The sequence below is a fragment of the Chiloscyllium plagiosum genome, chromosome 12 (genome assembly GCF_004010195.1).
Source record: "Chiloscyllium plagiosum isolate BGI_BamShark_2017 chromosome 12, ASM401019v2, whole genome shotgun sequence".
Taxonomy (NCBI): domain Eukaryota; kingdom Metazoa; phylum Chordata; class Chondrichthyes; order Orectolobiformes; family Hemiscylliidae; genus Chiloscyllium; species Chiloscyllium plagiosum.
This window is the reverse complement of record NC_057721.1, coordinates 2263612-2280650: the sequence shown is the minus strand read 5'-3', so window position 1 is coordinate 2280650 and position 17039 is coordinate 2263612. Positions and strand designations below refer to the sequence as shown.

The 17039-nt window shown below is 44.5% G+C and overlaps 1 protein-coding gene across 1 annotated transcript in view; it reads left to right on the top strand.

Moving 5' to 3' along the window:
• Positions 1-17039, top strand: part of sms (spermine synthase) — a 69579-nt gene that overhangs the window by 44074 nt on the left and 8466 nt on the right. Inside the window, exons 8-9 of the mRNA XM_043700269.1 lie at positions 4861-4940; positions 16021-16136. Coding sequence (XP_043556204.1) covers positions 4861-4940; positions 16021-16136 — 196 coding nt within the window. The remainder of the gene's footprint in view (positions 1-4860; positions 4941-16020; positions 16137-17039) is intronic.

The following is a 17039-nucleotide window of genomic DNA, read 5'->3' as shown; positions in this document are numbered from 1 at the left end:
CACTCTCTCACTCTCTCTCTCACTCTCTCACACTCTCACTCTCTCACTCTCTCACTCTCTCACTCTCTCACTCTCTCACTCTCTCACTCTCTCTGTCTCTCCTGTAGGAGACAGAAGATGATGGTAGAGGGTTGTTTTTCAGACTGGAGGCCTGTGATTAGTGGTGTGCCATAAGGTTCGGTGCTGGGTCCACTGGTTTTTGTCATTTATGTACATCATTTGGATATGTGAGCACAGGAGCTATGGTTAGCACATTTGCAGATGACACCAAAATAGGAGATGTAGTGGACAGCGAAGAAGGTTATCTCAGAGTACAGATGGGCCATTGAGCCAAGAAGTGGCAGATGGAGTTTAATTTGGATAAATGTGAGCTGTTGCATTTTGGTAAGACAAACCAGGGCAGGACCTATACACTTAATGGTAGGGTCCTGGGGAGTTTTGCCAAACAAAAAGACCCAGGGTTGAAGATTTGTGGTTTTTTGGAAGTGAAGTTGTAGATAGACAGGATGGTGTAGGTGGTGTTTGGCACACTTGTCTTCATTGGTCAGTGCATTGAGTACAGTATAGGAATTGGGATGTCATATGATGGCTGTGCAGGATGTTAGTAAGGCCACTTTTGGAATGCTGTATACAATTCTGGTCTCCCTTCGACAGGAAGGATGTTGTTAAAACTGAGAGGATGCAGAAAAAATTAATACAGATCTTGCCAGGACTGGAGGTTTTAAGTTACAGGGAGAGGCTGAAAACCCTGGGGCTTTTTCCCTGCAGCATCGCAGACTGAGCAATGACCTTACAGAAGTTCATAAAATCATGGGGTGTATGGATAGGGTGAATAGCCAAGGTCTTTTTTTCTAGGATAGGGGAGTTCAAAACTAGAGGACATTGTTTTAATTTAAAAGAGACCTGTGGGGCAACTTTTTCATGCAGAGAGTGGAATGAGCTGCCAGAGGAAGTGGTGGAGGCTGGTTACAATTACTACATTTAAAAGGGATCTGGATCGGTATGTGATTAGGAAGGGGTTAGAGGGATATGGAACGAGGTCAGATTGTGATGTCTGGTCGGCATGGATGAGTTGGATCCAAGGGTCTGTTTCCACGCTGTGCAACACTGACTCTCAAGTCAAAGAGAGACAGAAGAATAACACATGGAGCCAGCTGATAGTAACAAAAATGAAGCCTAATTGTCCCTACAATGTTCCAGCGACTGATTTACAGGAAGGGTATATAATATAAATAACAAGTGTTACAGGATAGAAGGAGGCCATTCAGTCTATCATGACTGATGACATGGGAAATCATTTGTTCCGAAAGCACCTGTTAAGACCGGGGTGCAGTTTCATTTACAGGTATATCTGTTTTCTCAATTGCAAGATAACATTCTGATAATTCCAGCTCAATACCAGTTAAAGCCGCTGTCGGTGGATCCGAAACCTGCTTCCATATTGGGAGCTGGCCTTGGCAGAAACTGCTTTCACTTGAAGCTACTTCATGTGCAACTTGAGACTGTGAATCTGAGGTACCCAAAATGCTTTTGGAGCATGTAACCCTGGGAAGGTGGGCTTGCAGAGATGGGCAATCCAATGGATAATCGGGTTACAGGTTTAACTTGCTCTTTGTTTAGGCTGAAGAATACATCTTCCCCTCTCCCACACTTCAAATGTACTTCATTCATGGGACGATCTGAGCTGATGAAAGACACTATATGGATGCATTTTCTTTACAATTCCTCTTTCAGTGAATTTTACAATCTGCTGCTTGTGATTAAAAACAATCCACAAATTGTGAACCCTCCATTCTTCCCTGGTTCATCTTGGCCGTTGTGCTAATTTGCAGGATTAGAAACTTTCTCAAAAGCTTTCATAATTTTGAACACTCCTCATTCTTCTTTGTTCCAATGAATCGGGCTTCAATTTTCCAATCTCCATCTCTGTACCTTTAGTGTCTGTTTGTATAAAACCCAGAATACAGTTAGTGTTTTCATCAAGCCTAAGTATGGTGGTCTATCTGCACATCAAGATCATTGTTATTTCTTTCAAAGACCCTTCTTTCACTATTCCTTCTGTTAATTGCGTTATAATTTTGAGATGTATAGCACAAAAAGGACCTCCAGCCTATCATCTATGTCAGTCAAAAACAGCAACCAAACTATTCTCATCCCATTTTACAGCTCTTTGCCCATGGTACAGGTACACATCGAAGTACTTCAGTGTTATCAGGGTATCTTCCCTGATCGCTGAGAGTTTTAGATTCCCGCCGCTCTCTGGGTGAAAAAGATTTTCCTCCCATCTCTTCTAAACCTTAAATCTATGTCCCTAGTCATTAGTCCGTCCATCTGGGAGAAACAATTCTCCTATCTACACTATCAATGCCTCTCATAATTTTGTACATCTCAATCGCGTTCCCCCTCAATCTCCTCTGTCCTAAGCCAAACAACCCAGTCTGTCCAATCTCTTCTCATAACTGACCAACAGTCATAATGTCCAAGATGGTGGTAACAGAGTAAGCTGTGTTCAGACTCCTGAGCCTGGGGCTCGTTCGCTCCGCCTGCTTTTCCCTTTCTGACTACTTTTTTTCTTTTTACTCTCTAATATTACTTACTTTTAGATTAGATTACTTACAGTGTGGAAACAGGCCCTTCGGCCCAACAAGTCCACACCGACCCACCGAAGCGCAACCCACCCATACCCCTACATTTACCCCTTACCTAACACTACAGGCAGTTTAGTATGGCCAATTCACCTGACCTGCACATCTTTGGACTGTGGGAGGAAACCGGAGCACCCGGAGGAAACCCACGCAGACACGGGGAGAACGTGCAAACTCCACACAGTCAGTCGCCTGAGGCGGGAATTGAACCCGGGTCTCTGGCGCTGTGAGGTAACAGTGCTAACCACTGTGCCACTGTGCCGCCCCTTTCTTGTGGAGAACTCTGCCGCATTGGCATTGATGGAATTGGCAAGATGCCCAGTTCATCGGAGATGAGTTTGAGTTCCGGAGGCGGCAGAGGGAGACAGTTTGGGCGCAGTATGGAACCTGGCAGCATCTGCAGTGGCTGCTTTGGTGTGGGGTGCCCAGCTTCAAGTTTGAGCCTGGTATGGGACTTGGCGGCATCGGTGGCAGATCATACAGTGGGCGCAGTGCAAACTCATGGTGGCAACATCACTGGAGGCAGGATGGCACCGAAGAATAGCAACTCTCTTCCAGCGGTAGCGGCAAAGGGACTTGAGGCTGGCTGATTGCTGGTGTTGGTTTCAGTGTCGGGATGGAAGAGCCAGGCCCAGAGCTAAGTACTTAACACAAAGGGCTGTGCGATAACCTCTATTTCCTTATTTTCTACCTTTTATATTCTAAGTCTTGGTTTAATTTCTGTGTTTTAAGATTGTGCCAGACAGTGGCGATGTAATTCAACAAATACTTCTTACAAGTACACGTGGCAGACCAGTCTAGTCCTGTCATCTCCTCTACAGCCTCTCCAGTGCTATCACATCCCTCCTATAATGTGCACGCCGTACTCCTAGTTGTGGCCTAACCAACATTTTATACAGTTCTAACATGACCTCCCTGCTCTCAAAATCTATGCCCCGGCTAATAAAGTATACCGTGTGCCATCTTTAACCTGTCCTAAAGCCTTCAGGGATTTGTGGGTCAGCATCCCAAGATCCCTCTTTCCTCTGAGCGCCTTACTGTCCTATTAATTAAGTACTCCCTTGTCTTGTTCCTTCTTCCAAAGTGTATCACCACTCATGTATCTGCTGCCCTTGTCATTCTAGATGGCAGCAGTAGAAGAATTTGAATATTGCAATAATTAATTTAAAGAAAGATATAGCTGTGCTAGGAATGTATGTAAATCTGTGACAACAGATCAGAGGCTGGGAATTCTCCAACCAGCTCACCACCTGACTCCCCAAATCTGTTTGCTATCTACATGGTAGAAGTCAGGAGTATGCACAGTTCCAACAGTCTTCAACATGTTCCAAACCACAAACACTAGAAGATCAAGGATGGCAGATATGTGGGAGCACCATCACCTACAAGTTCCCCTCCAGCCACTCACCATCCTGACTTGGAAATATATTGCCATTCACTGTCACTGGGTCAAAATCCTGGAACTGTGCCACCAACTGGCATTGTGGATATACCGATAGCACATAGACTCTAGCTACATGGGATACATAGCATGGGCTAGAGCAGTTCAAGAATATGACTCCGCTCACCTCCACGAAAGCAGTTATCGGCAGAGAACTTTCTTCTGTGCTGGCCTGCCGATTGACATCCATATCCTGTGAATTAATTATAAAAAATCATAAGTACAGCAATGATGAGTGAGCCAGTGTGAATTAAAATGAAAGCAGCAGAGGGATTTGGAAATTCAGGCATGGATTTGACAATCAAGCTGGACCTGGAGCTAACGTTGTTCAGCGAGCACTGGATAATAGGAGAACTGGACTCGGTGTGGTTTAGGACTGGGCAGATGTGTTTAAAGAAGCAAAGATAGCAGTTGGTCTGGAGTTCATTGCAGTAGTCAAGTTTAGAGGTAGCGAATGCATAGAAGAGGGTTTCAGCAGCCGATAGTATGATGGTGGAAGTCTGAGGTCTTGCTGATTGGTCAGATCTGAGGCAAAAGCTGAACTGTTGAAAAAGACGCTGAGATTATAGGTGGTCTTGTTCAGGTTGAGTAGAGGCCAGTGGAGAAGATTTATGTCAGTGGCTAGGGAACAGAGCTTGTGATTAATAATGGTTGATAATATTGGCTTTTGTTTTGTTTTCACCTTTTTAATTATGTTTTCATAAACCCAACTCAGTTGGATTTTTAATAATAAACTTGCTGCTTTGTAATGTGTCTTTTTCCTTCTGACCTCAGAATCAACGTGGGATTTCCTGCGACTTATTCTTGACCTTGCTGTGAAGGTTTTGAAACCCACAGGAAAGTATTTTACACAGGTAGGGGGCCACTCTTACATTTTTTCCATGGTGTACAAATCATAGCGACGGTAAGAATGAGGACATGACCATTGAGCCTGGTATTTATGAACAGTGCATCTCGGGGAAGGATGTTACTGTCTGTGTGATGTTGTTTTGTGTCTTGGAGAGTAGGTTAGTTCTCCAGCTCGGATGATTATATTGGCGACATAGAACTGGAGGTTTCAATTGCTTATGTCTGTTTATTCAGTGGGACAGTGGTGTTACCTAAATCGCAGACCTGGTTTCCGTGCTGTTTGCACCAGTTTTAAAAACCAGCTGCACCAGAGCCAGCCCTGCCCAGACAGTTGGGTCTCCATCCTCCAGGGTGAATTCAGTATGTTGTGTTTTCATTAATTGTGCTCACTTGGCAAACCTTCATGGAGGCTTTGAAAACTTGGTGCAAATAGGCTTGTGGCATTTTCAGTTATTTAAAATTGGCTCTCTTGCAGCTGGCAGATTGGCTCTCCAAACAGTGTCAATCTTGAGTATGGTGCATCTTGCACCCAAAATAGAAACTCGAAACCCTGTCAGGTTCCCATCTTAGCCTGTTCTGCCAGTTGCTTTAATTGGGAAAGTGCCACCACAAGAACATGTTATAGAGTGGGCAGCTCATGACACACCACTACAATACGGCACGGTGGCTCAGTGGTTAGCACTGCTGCCTCACAGGTCCAGGGACCTAGGTTCAATTCCAGCCTTTGGCGACTGTCTGTGTGGAATTTGCACATTCTCCCCATGTCTGCGTGGGTTTCTTCCCACAGTCCAAAAATGTGCAGGTCAAGTCAATTGACCATGCTAAATTGCCCATAGTCTTAGGTGCATTAGTCAGGGGAATGGGTGGGATACTGGGTTGGAGGGTCGGTGTGGACTTGTTGGGCCAAATGGCCTGTTTCCACACTGTAGGGATTCTAATCTAATGCGTTCAAAAGTGGAAAGACTGGGCACTGGAACGGAGTTCTTCCTTCTAATCATTTTCAATTGTCAAATTAGTTTAATTTTTATATCCTAAGAGTTATTAGTATCTCTCTGCTTCTCTTACCCCCATGCTATTTAGTAGTCCAACATTGATATTGATGCATGGACTGCATTGTTTGCATTTTTAGTGAGGGTTATGATTCTGATGTGTATCTGGGTACTATGGTGAGTAATTTTAATTGAGGGTAGTGCACTGTAGTTTCTGTTTTGATTGAAGTAGCAGTTTATTTGGTGAAAAACGGCTTATCACTTTAGCTTACAATGGGCTTCTCGCCTCAGTTAGCTATCATGAGAGAAGACGGAAAGAGACTTGCAGAATTGAAAGGCAAATCACCTGATCTCTTTTGTTTTTTAATGCTGTCCTGAGAGTAGGTCCTGTGATAGGTCCTTGCAAGATATTCATCAACAGAGTACATAAACTGGGTTGGATTAACTTTGTGCAGTGGTTTTCTTTCATTGTGTGCTCAGTGGAGGCAATACAGATAGTGTGCACCAGGTGGTGAGCTGCCCATGTATAGCAGTTTTGAAGAAGACGACTTGTGATTTACAACCAATTGATCAGTTATGCATGCCTTCATGTCTTAATATGTTTGTCGATGCATGGTGGCAGTCATATATATTAACTTTTCAAATTCATTTTCTATTTGCAAACTTTTATGAAAATGAAGGCCTCGCTACCTGCTTGAATGTAAAAGATTGCATTGCATTATTTACGAAGAAGAACAGGGCAATGTCTGATTATCTTGTTGTGGTTTATGGAGCTTTGCTGTCCTCTGTACTTCCTGCAGTATGTCAGAGACTACCTTTCAAAAGTAGTTAATTAGCTGGGACATCTTTAAAGAGATATTGCAACAGTGAAGAGTCCTTGTTGAGACAAGTCCAGCTTTATATAAAAAAAAGAGTCCAAATCACATTTACATGGTATGTCTGGGAATAGCCTGCAGGAGTGGCTGTGTCCAATGTGAATTGAAAATACGGAATTAAATGCCTGATGTGCTGTTATGAGCAAAGACAGATTTGCTAGTCTGAGGCTGTATTAATTTATGTGGAGAGCAGCCCCTCTCATCCCATTTTTAGATTTGATCATGAGAGTGATGGGTGATGGTCATGGTCATGTCACTGCACTAGTAATCCAGAAGCCTAGGCTAATGTTCTAGGTACATGAGTTCAAATCCTGCCAAGGCAGAAGCTGAAATTTGAATTCAGTTTAAAAAAAAAAATTAATGGATCAAAACCTGATGCCCTGCTATAGGAAGGATATTATTAAATTGGAGAGGGTTCAGAAAAGATATACCAGGATGTTGCTGGGAATGGAGGGCTTGTGTTATAAAACTAGGCTGGGTAGGCTAGGCCTTTTTTTCACTGGAGCGTAGGAGGTTGAGGGGTGATCTTTAAAGTTTATAAAATTATGTGGGGGATAGATAGCATGAATTGCCAAGGTCTTTTCCCCAGGGTAGGGGAGTCCGAAACTTGGCGGCTTATTTTTAGGGTAAGAGAAGAAAGATTTTTAAATTACATGAAGGACAACTTTTACTTTGCACAGTGTGGTTCATCTGTGGAATGAAGTGATGAATGTGAGCAGAGTTACAATGTTTAAAAGACATTTGAATAAGTATGTGAAGAGGAAAGGTTTAGCAGGATGTGGACCAAACGCAGGCAAGTCGGACTAATTCACTTTGGGAACACAGGCGGCATGGACTAGTTGGACTGAAGGATCTGTTTCCATGCTGCAGATCCCTATGACACTAGCCTAATGACAACAGTTGATTGTTGTTAAAAATCACTAATGTCCTTTTGGAATGGAAATCTGCCATCATGACCTGGTCTCAACTACATGTGACTCCAGCCCCACAGCAATGTGGTCAACCCATACCTACTGTCTGGGCAATTGGGGATGGGCATGACCTCTCTGCCTCCACCCTACTCCGACCTATCACCCTCACCTTGACCTCTTTCCACCTATCACATTTCCAACGCCCCTCCTCCAAGTCCCTCCTCCCTACCTTTTATCTTCTCCTGCTGAACACTCTCTGCTCATTCCTGAAGAAGGGCATGTGCCCGAAACGTCGAATCTCCTGTTCCCTGGATGCTGCCTGACCTGCTGTGCTGTTCCAGCAATAAAGTTTCAGCTTTGATCTCCAGCGTCTGCAGACCTCACTTTCTCCTCAATAAATGCAGGCCTGACGAGTGACTACCACATTCCATCATTTAAAGAAACTTTAAATTTCTTTCTGAATGTTAAGGTTATGTCCAGCCTTCAGTGTTGGGTGACATTCCTGGTAACAGATGGAGTTTCTACATGAGTGTAAAGAGGCGAGAAGTTGTGGTATGATTGTGTGGTAGTCAGGGCGGCACAGTGGCTCTGTGATCCTGTCCTCGGATGCTGCCTGAATTGCTGTGCTCTTCCAGCACCACTGATCCAGGCTCTGTGGTTAGCACTACTGCCTCACAGCGCCAGGGACCTGGGTTCGATTCCAGCCTCAGGGGTCTGTCTGTGTGTAGTTTGCACATTCTCCCCGTGTCTGCATAGGTTTCCTCCGGGTGCTCCGGTTTCATCCCACAAACCAAAGATGTGCAGATCAGGTGAATTGGCCATGCTAAATTGTCCGTAGTGTTCAAGGATGTGTAGGTCAGGTGCATCAGTAAGGGAAAATGGAGAGTAATAGAATAGTGGAGTGGGTCTGAGTAGGCTGCTGTTCGGAGGGTCGGTGTGGACATGTTGGACAAATGTCCTGAAGAAGGGCTTATGCCCGAAACGTTGATTCTCCTGCTCCTTGGATGCTGCCTGACCTGCTGCACTTTTCCAGCAACACATTTTTCAGCTCATGTTGGACAAATGGCTGTTTCCACACTGTAGGATTCTATGACTGTAGGGTGACTTTCACATGGCAGTGCTCATTCCGTGGCCTCTTGCGTGTGAGGTGTGTGGGTTGGGGAATTAGATGCAGGGGTCCATATCCTGAATTGTCTTGATTTACTGTTGTCACATGTGCTGAGATACAGTGAAAAGTACTGTTTTGCTTGCAACCCAAGCAAATCGTACCTTATGCACATCGGGGTAATAGAACAGAATGCAGAATATAGTGTTAAAGCGACAGAAGGTGCAGAGAAAGATCAACCTTAATGTTAGAGGTCTCTTCATAAGTCTGATAATAGCGGGGAAGAAGCTGTCCTTAACTGTGTTGGTACGTGTTTTCAAACTTCTGCCTGACGGAAGAGGATGGACAGGAGTATAACCATGGTGGGAGGGATTTTTGATTATGTTGGCTATTTTCCTGATGCAGTGGAGATGTGCAGTGTGACTGATTTTCTGATCAGTGAAGCAGGGATGCTGAGAGTTCAGACACGTTGACCTCCACACTCGGCTTTCTGATTGGCAGAACAGGAGGGTAGAGCCTTACAGAAGGTCCCTTTGTGTCAGGTTGAATCTGAGCTGCAACGTAAGAACTCAGTCTGTGAACAGATGGTCGCATTAAAAGAAAGACCAAATCTTTGAGAGTGTTGTAACATTGTCAGAAAGAGGTCCATAACTCTTCAAAAAAAAAACAAGCTGTAATAAATAGAACCCAGTTGCCTTGCTGCTTGGTCTGCCTCTTGTATGCTGCCAAACTCCTAACAGTGGATTGAGTTCAAATCCCATCAGGGAATGTTGTAAAACTGAATTCCATACATCTGGTAACCTGTGGACAGGCACCAGGAAGAAACTCATTAAGCTGTCCTGTGATGTAATGACCGACTTGATTCATGAATGTTCTTTGGTGCTGGACCCTTCCACACCCCTGCCTGTCTGTCTGTCTTGTTCCAGGCAGTGTTGCTTGCTCAATGCCCTGTAATGAGGCCAAACAAGCAAATCAATTATGTGCACTGTTGCTTTGAAAGGTCTGTCTCTCCCACCTTCTGCATAATGAGTGCTGGGTCATCAGTATTTACTTGACAGCAATACTAATGACGAGAGAAATGGAGCAAAGTACTAGACAATCTGACATTGATTATAACACAGAACCACAGAGTGCTGGGAGACTGAGCATCCACTCTCAATGTAAAAACAAAGTGCTAGAGAAACTCCAATGGCAGCATATGTGGAGAGAGAATCCGTTTATGTCATGAGTCCAGTGTGACACTTCAGAACTGAAAGCGACTGGGAAATGTTTTATTTTTGTTTATAGAGGGCAAGGTTGACAGAGAATCAGGGGCAACAAGTTCATAGGATGACCGTTTCAAATGGGGGAGGGAAGCAAAGAAATTAAGGTGGCCAGTGTTGCATCAGTTCTCATTAAAGGGATGAGCTGTGGGTAAATCCTAGAGGGAGGGATCAGGGTGGAGGAGTGTCACTGGAGACAGATGAAAAGGGTCTGTGCAATGGGGAGAAGACTCCTGATTATATTACAGAAGCATGGTGTACTGGGTAATCAGAACTGAGCACAAATCAGACATGAGTTATAGGATGCCTGGGACTTCTGATTAGAATAGTTCACAGTCAGGAGGAAGGGGCCTTGGAGTACTCAAGGAAATGAGAGTTTTGGAGTCATCTTGGCAGGATATGTGGACTGGTAAACGTCTTACTGAAGATCACTATTTGCCCTCTCTTAACTGATGGACCAGTTACTCCTCTGTGTTAAACACGACTTGGAGAAAGCACTGAGGGTACACTGAGATGGAACTCAGACTAACATAATCTTCCATGTGCCAATCCAAGGGTCGCTTAAATATCCCTAATGTATCTGACTGTACTACCACTGCTGGCAGTGCATTCCACACACCCACCGCTCTCTGTGTAAAGTACCTACCTCTGACATCTCCCCAAACCTTCCTCCAATCACCTTAAAATTAAGCCCCCTCATGATAGCCATTTCCGCCCTGAGAAAAAGTCTCTTGCTATCCACACTCTATGCCTCTCATCATCTTGTTCACCTCTACCAAGTCACCTCTCACCCTTCTTCGCTCCAATGAGAAAAGCCAATTCTCTCTCAACCTTTCTTCATAAGACATGCCCTCCAGTCCAGGCAGCATCCTGGTAAATCTCCTCTGCACCCTGTATAAAGCTTCCACATCCTTCCAATAATGAGGTGACCAGAACTGAACACAATATTCCAAGTGTGGTCTAACCAGGACTCTCTAGAGCTGCAGCATGACCTCGTGGCTCTTAAACTCAATCCCCCTGCTAATGTAAGGCAGCACATCATACACTACCTTAACAGCCCTATCAACTTGGGTGACAACTTTGAGGGATCTATGGACATGGACCCCAAGATCCCTCTGTTCCTCTACACTGCCAAGAATCCTGCCTTTAACCCTGTATTCTGCATTCAAATTCAACCTTCCAAAGTGAATGACTTCACACTTTTCCAGGTTGAATTCCATCTGTCACTTCTCAGCCCAGTTCTGTATCCTGTCAATGTCCCGTTGCAACCTACAACAGCCCACCACTGGTTGGTGAAGCTATCCACCACTCCACCAACCTTCGCATCATTGACAAATTTACTAACCCACCTTTCACATCCTCATCCAATTCATTTATAAAAATCACCAAGAGCAGAGGTCCCAGAACCGATCCCTGTGGAAAACCATTAGTTACCGAGCTCCAGGCTGAATACTTTCCATCTACCACCACCCTCTGTCTTCTTTGAGCCAGTCTATTCTTTATCCAGACAGCCAGATTTCCCTGTATCCCATACCTCCTTACTTTCTGAATGAGCCTACCATGGGGAATCTTATCAAACACAGTGCTAAAATCCATGTAGACCACATCTACTGCTCGACTTTCATCAATGTGTTTTGTTACATCCTGAAAGTTTTCAGTAAGGCTTGTGAGGCATGACCTGCCCCCCTCAAACCGTGCTGGCTATCTCTAATCAAATTATGGTTTTCTAAGTAATCATAAATTCTGTCTCTTAGAATCCTCTCCAATGCTTCACCCATCACTGACGTGAGACTGACTGGTGTGTAATTCCCAGGATTATCCCTATTCCCTTTCTTGAACAGGGGAATAACATTTGCCAACCTATCATCTGGCACCACTCCAGCGGACAGTGAGGACAATATGATCATAGCCAAAGACGCAGCAATCTCTTCCCTTGCTTCCTATAGTAACCTTGGGTATATCCCATCTGGCCCAGGAGATTTATCTATCCTCATGAATTTCAAAATCTTCAGCAGATCCTCCTTCTTAACATCAATCTGTTCGAGCATATCAGTCTGTAACATGCTGTCCTTGTAAACATCGAGGTCCCTCTCAATAGTGAATACTAAAGCAAAGTATTCATTAAGGACCTCTCCTACCTCCTTTAACCCCAGGCAAAAGTTCCCTTCACTATCCCTAATTGGCCCTACCCTCACTCTGGCCATCCTCTTGTTCCTCACAGAAGTGTAGAATGCCTTAGGATTTTCCTTAATCCTACCTGCCCAGGCTTTTTCATGCCTCCTTCTAGCTCTCCTAAGTCCATTCTTCAGTTCCTTCCTGGCTACCTTACAACCCTCTGAAGCCCTGTCTGATCATTGCTTCCTCAACTTTTAAATAAGCTTCCTTCTTCCTCTTGACTGGATGTTCCACATCCCTTGTCACCCAAGGTTCCTTCACCCTACCATCCCTTCCTTGCCTCAGTGGGATCAAACCTCTCCAGCACTATCAGTAATTGCTCCCTTAACAATCTCCACATTTCTGTCATGCATTTCCCTGAGAACATCTGTTCCCACTTTAGGTGCTCCAGTTCCTGCCTAATAGCATTGTATGCCCCCTCCCCCAATTAAATACTTTCCCATACCATCTGCTCCTACCCCTCTGCATGAGTATAGTTAAAGTCAGGGAGTTGAGGTCACTATCACTGAAATGCTCTTCCACTGAGAGACCTGACACCTAGCATGGTTCGCCAAGCACCAAATCCAATATGGCCTCCCCTCTAATCGGCCTATCTACATATTGCATCAGGAACCCTTCCTGGACACACCTGACAAAGCCTGCTCCATCCAAGTTATTTGCACTAAGGAGGTTCCAATCAATATTCGGGGAGTTACAGTTCCCCATGACGACAACCCTGATACTTCGGCATCTTTCCAAACTCTGTCTCCCAATCTGCTCCTCCGTGTCTCTGTTGCTACTGGAGCGCCTGTAGAAACTCCTTTCCTGTTTCTGACTTCTACTCACACTGACTCTGTAGACAAATCCTCTTTTACCTCGCCCCCACTCCATTTTGACGCATTTAAACCCTGGTACATCTAACAACCATTCCTGGCCCTGTGATATCCAAGTCTCTGTAATGGCCACAACATCATAGTTCCAAGTACTGATCCATGCTCTGAGCTCATCATCCTTATTCCTGACACTACTTGCATTAAAATAGACACAATTCAACCCATCACACTGCTTGCATCTTTGCCCTGTCAAGTGCCTATTCCCTTCTCACAGACTCTGTGCTGACTGGATCTGGCTGTTTACTACCTACTCCATCATCTGCTCCATAGTTCTGCTTCCCACCCCCTGCCAATCTAGGTAAAACCGTCCCGAAGAGCTCTAGTAAACCTCCCGCTCGGGGCATTGGTGCCCCTCCAGTTCAGGTGCAACCCACCCTTCTTGTACGGGTCCCACCTTCCCCAGAAGGTATCCTAATTATCCACATATGAGTCCTCCCTCCTACACCAGCTCTGCAGCCATGTGTTCAGCTGCTCTCTGTTTCTAGCCTCACTAGCCCGTGGCACTGGTAGCAGTCCTAGGATTACTACTCTGCTTGTCCTGCCTTCTAACTTCCAGCCTAACTCCCTATATTCTCTTTTCAGGTCCTCATCCCTTTCCCTACCTATGTCATTGGTACCGATGTGTACCTCGACTTCTGGCGGACATCAATGCTCATCACCCAAAGTGACATGGTAGTGCCATTACTGACTGAGCTGGCAACATCCTGAAGGACATATCTGCCAGGCTGGACCTGGTGCAGATGGTCAGAAAACCAAAATGGGGAAATCTGCTTGATTTTTGTTCTTGCCAGTCTGTCTGTGCTGGTGATGAAGCAGTGATTATCTTACAGCCTATCTACACAGTGAGAGCATCCTCCATTGTATGTGTGGTATCACAGCAGTGCATGGTTGGATGGATCAGCAGCTTACACCTGGGCATTGTCATCACGGCCCTGGTCTGAACATGATCTAGAAACTCCATAGGTGGAGGTTTGTTCACTGTTCCTGGCTTTTGAAAAAGCTGAGCATCCGGAGGCCCAGTAAAATTGAAGTCAGTGGGAATTTTGGGAAAACTGTTGAAGTCAGATGGAAATGGTTGTGGTTGTTAGAAGACAGTCATCTGGAGGACTACCTCAGCATATCGTCCTAGCCAATCATCTTCAATTGCTGGACAAGTGACCGCCACACACACAAAACGTCTGAAGTAGGGATTTTTGCTGTGCTGTGATCATTATTCAGAACTGCTTAGATACTGACAGAGTCCATGTCCACGTACAGCAAGACCTGACCAATATCAAGGCATCGGTTGATTAGCAGCAATTAATCTTCATGCTCTGTAGGTGCCCTATAATGATGATCTCCAATGACAGAGAATCTAATGATAGGGAGTTTTGAGAAGATTTGTAGCTCAGGTTGAGGTTCTGGATGTAGGTTTACTCATTGAGCTAGAAGGTTCATTTTCAGATGTTTTGTCACCATTCTAGGTAACATCTTCAGTGAGCCTCTGGATGAAGCACTGGTCGTGTAGCCCGCTTTCTATTTAAGTATTTGGGTTTCCTTGGGTTGGTCATTTCCTGTTCTTTTTCTCAGGGGGTGGTAAATGGGATCCAAGTCAATGTGTTTGTTGATAGAGTTCCAGTTGGATCCCATTTATCACCCCCAGAGAAAAAAACAGGAAATGATCTCACCACAGGAAATGACAGCACCAACCCAAGGAAACCCAAACACACAAATAGAAAGCGGGCTGCGCCACCAGTTCTTCATCCGGAGGCTCACTGAAGATGTTACCTAGTATGGTGGCAGAAACATCTGAAAACGAAACTTCCAGCTCAGCGAGCAAACCTACATGTGGAATCTAATGATCTCATCTTATCTCCTCCTCAGCCCCCTCCCTGCACCTTAATATTCAGTGTCTACCATTGCTAAATCTCCAGAATCAACACCCAGGGGGTTACTAATGCCCACAAACTGAACTGTACTATCTGTCACAAATACTGTTACTACAATAACAGGTCAAAGACTGGGAGTTCTGTCTTGAATAACTCACCTTTTGCCTCCCCACCATCTAAACCAATCTGAAGTGTGACTTGGAAGTCCTAGCTAAGAAGTAGGGACAGTGCCTTGAACCATGTGAATTGTCATCGTCATGGAGTCAAATTCCTGGAATTCCCTAATTCATGATATCACCGAAGTACTAGCAATGCACAAGTGCAATCGTCGGAGACAATCGCTCACCACCGACCTGAGGGTATTTAGGAGTAGGTAATGATTACTGGCCTTGCAAGTGATGTCCAAGTCTCAGAATAAAATAAAACGACAGAACTGTGTTGTGGTAATACAGAATTTGATATTGGTCTATTGGTGTAAATATCCTGCATGATAATTGAAGCAGTTCTGTAATGTGAAAGAAAGCAATACTGGAGAAACACATTTGGTCTGGCAACATTTGTGGGGAGGAAAATGGAGCTAAAGTTTCAAATGCAAAGACTTCTCTGTAATATAAATTCATTAACTTGCGTAAAGTTGTGCACTAGCACAATTGTTCCTCATACATACATCACATTTTTGGTACATGTATTCTAAGATGTTAAGCCTCTGGATTAGCCAGCTGTATATTCGCAGGCAGCATTTCCCCTCGAGATTTCAAGCCGGAGCTAACATCAGTGGTTGGTATGACTGGATGGAGAACCGCCAGCATGTAGTTCATTGTTTAGTAGTTGTGTCATTTCAAATTGCCTGCCTTGTGAGTTCTGAAGTTTTGCTGCCTGTCTCTAGATGATAAATCTTCCGATTAGGTCAGTAACCTCCAATAAAAAATCCGAAACTTGACATCTTATGAATTCTGAGTGTGGTTTTATTAAAAAAAATGTTCCTGAAAGAAATTGCCTAATATCTTCACTCTCCTTTTGTCCTCTAGGGTAACTGTGCAAACTTGACAGACGCACTAGCGATGTATGAACAGCAGCTGAACAAACTCTACTGCCCTGTGGAATATTCAAAGAAAGTTGTATGTGTTCCATCTTATGCAGAATTGTATCCTTTTCCCTGCTCTGTGATGCATTTGCTTTGCAAGTAATTTAAATGTTAGATTCCTTTTTAAATAGCTGCGCTGCCTCGATTAGTATTGCCGTGTAGGGAATTCCCCAGTATTTTGATATCCCCCAGCATTGAGTGGAACTTAAGGGCAATACATCTTTGGAAACACACAACTTCTTTTCTGATTTTAACTTGACAGAAGTTTGACTGTACGGTGTTCCTAAATTAGAGGTAATGAATTGTGACCCAGTTTAATAGCTCATTGACTTTGAAATTCTTATCCTTCTATTCAATTCCTTCCTTGGCCTTGTTCTTCCCACTCTTCTGTACTCTTATCTGGCTCTACATTCCTCTGAAAACTCCGCTTCCCTTTAACTTTCGGCCTTTTGCTGCATTCTCCTAACTTCCATCACCTCGGCATTGACAACAATGCCTCCGCTTGCTTTGGTCTTGAGCTCTGGGGTTCCCTGTACGAATCTGTATGGCTTTTTTATATAGAATCCCTACAGACCCCTCGGCCCAACAAATCCACACTGACCCTCCGAAGAGTAACCCACCCAGACCCATTCCCCTACTCTATATTTACCCCTGACTAAGGCACCTAACCTCCATGAACACCATGGACAATTTAGCATGGCCAGTTCACCTGACCTGCACATCTTTGGATTGTGGGAGGAAACCCACACAGGCACGGGGAGAATATGCAAACTCCACACAGTCGCCCGAGGGTGGAAATGAGCCTGGGTTCCTGGCGCTGTGAGGCAGCAGTGCTAACTGCTGAGCCACTGTGTCATCCCATTTTGTATTAAACTTTTAAGAGTATCCCATCCTGACCCATTCCCCTACATTTACCACAGACTCATACACCTAACTTAAACATCCCTGAACACTATGGGTAAT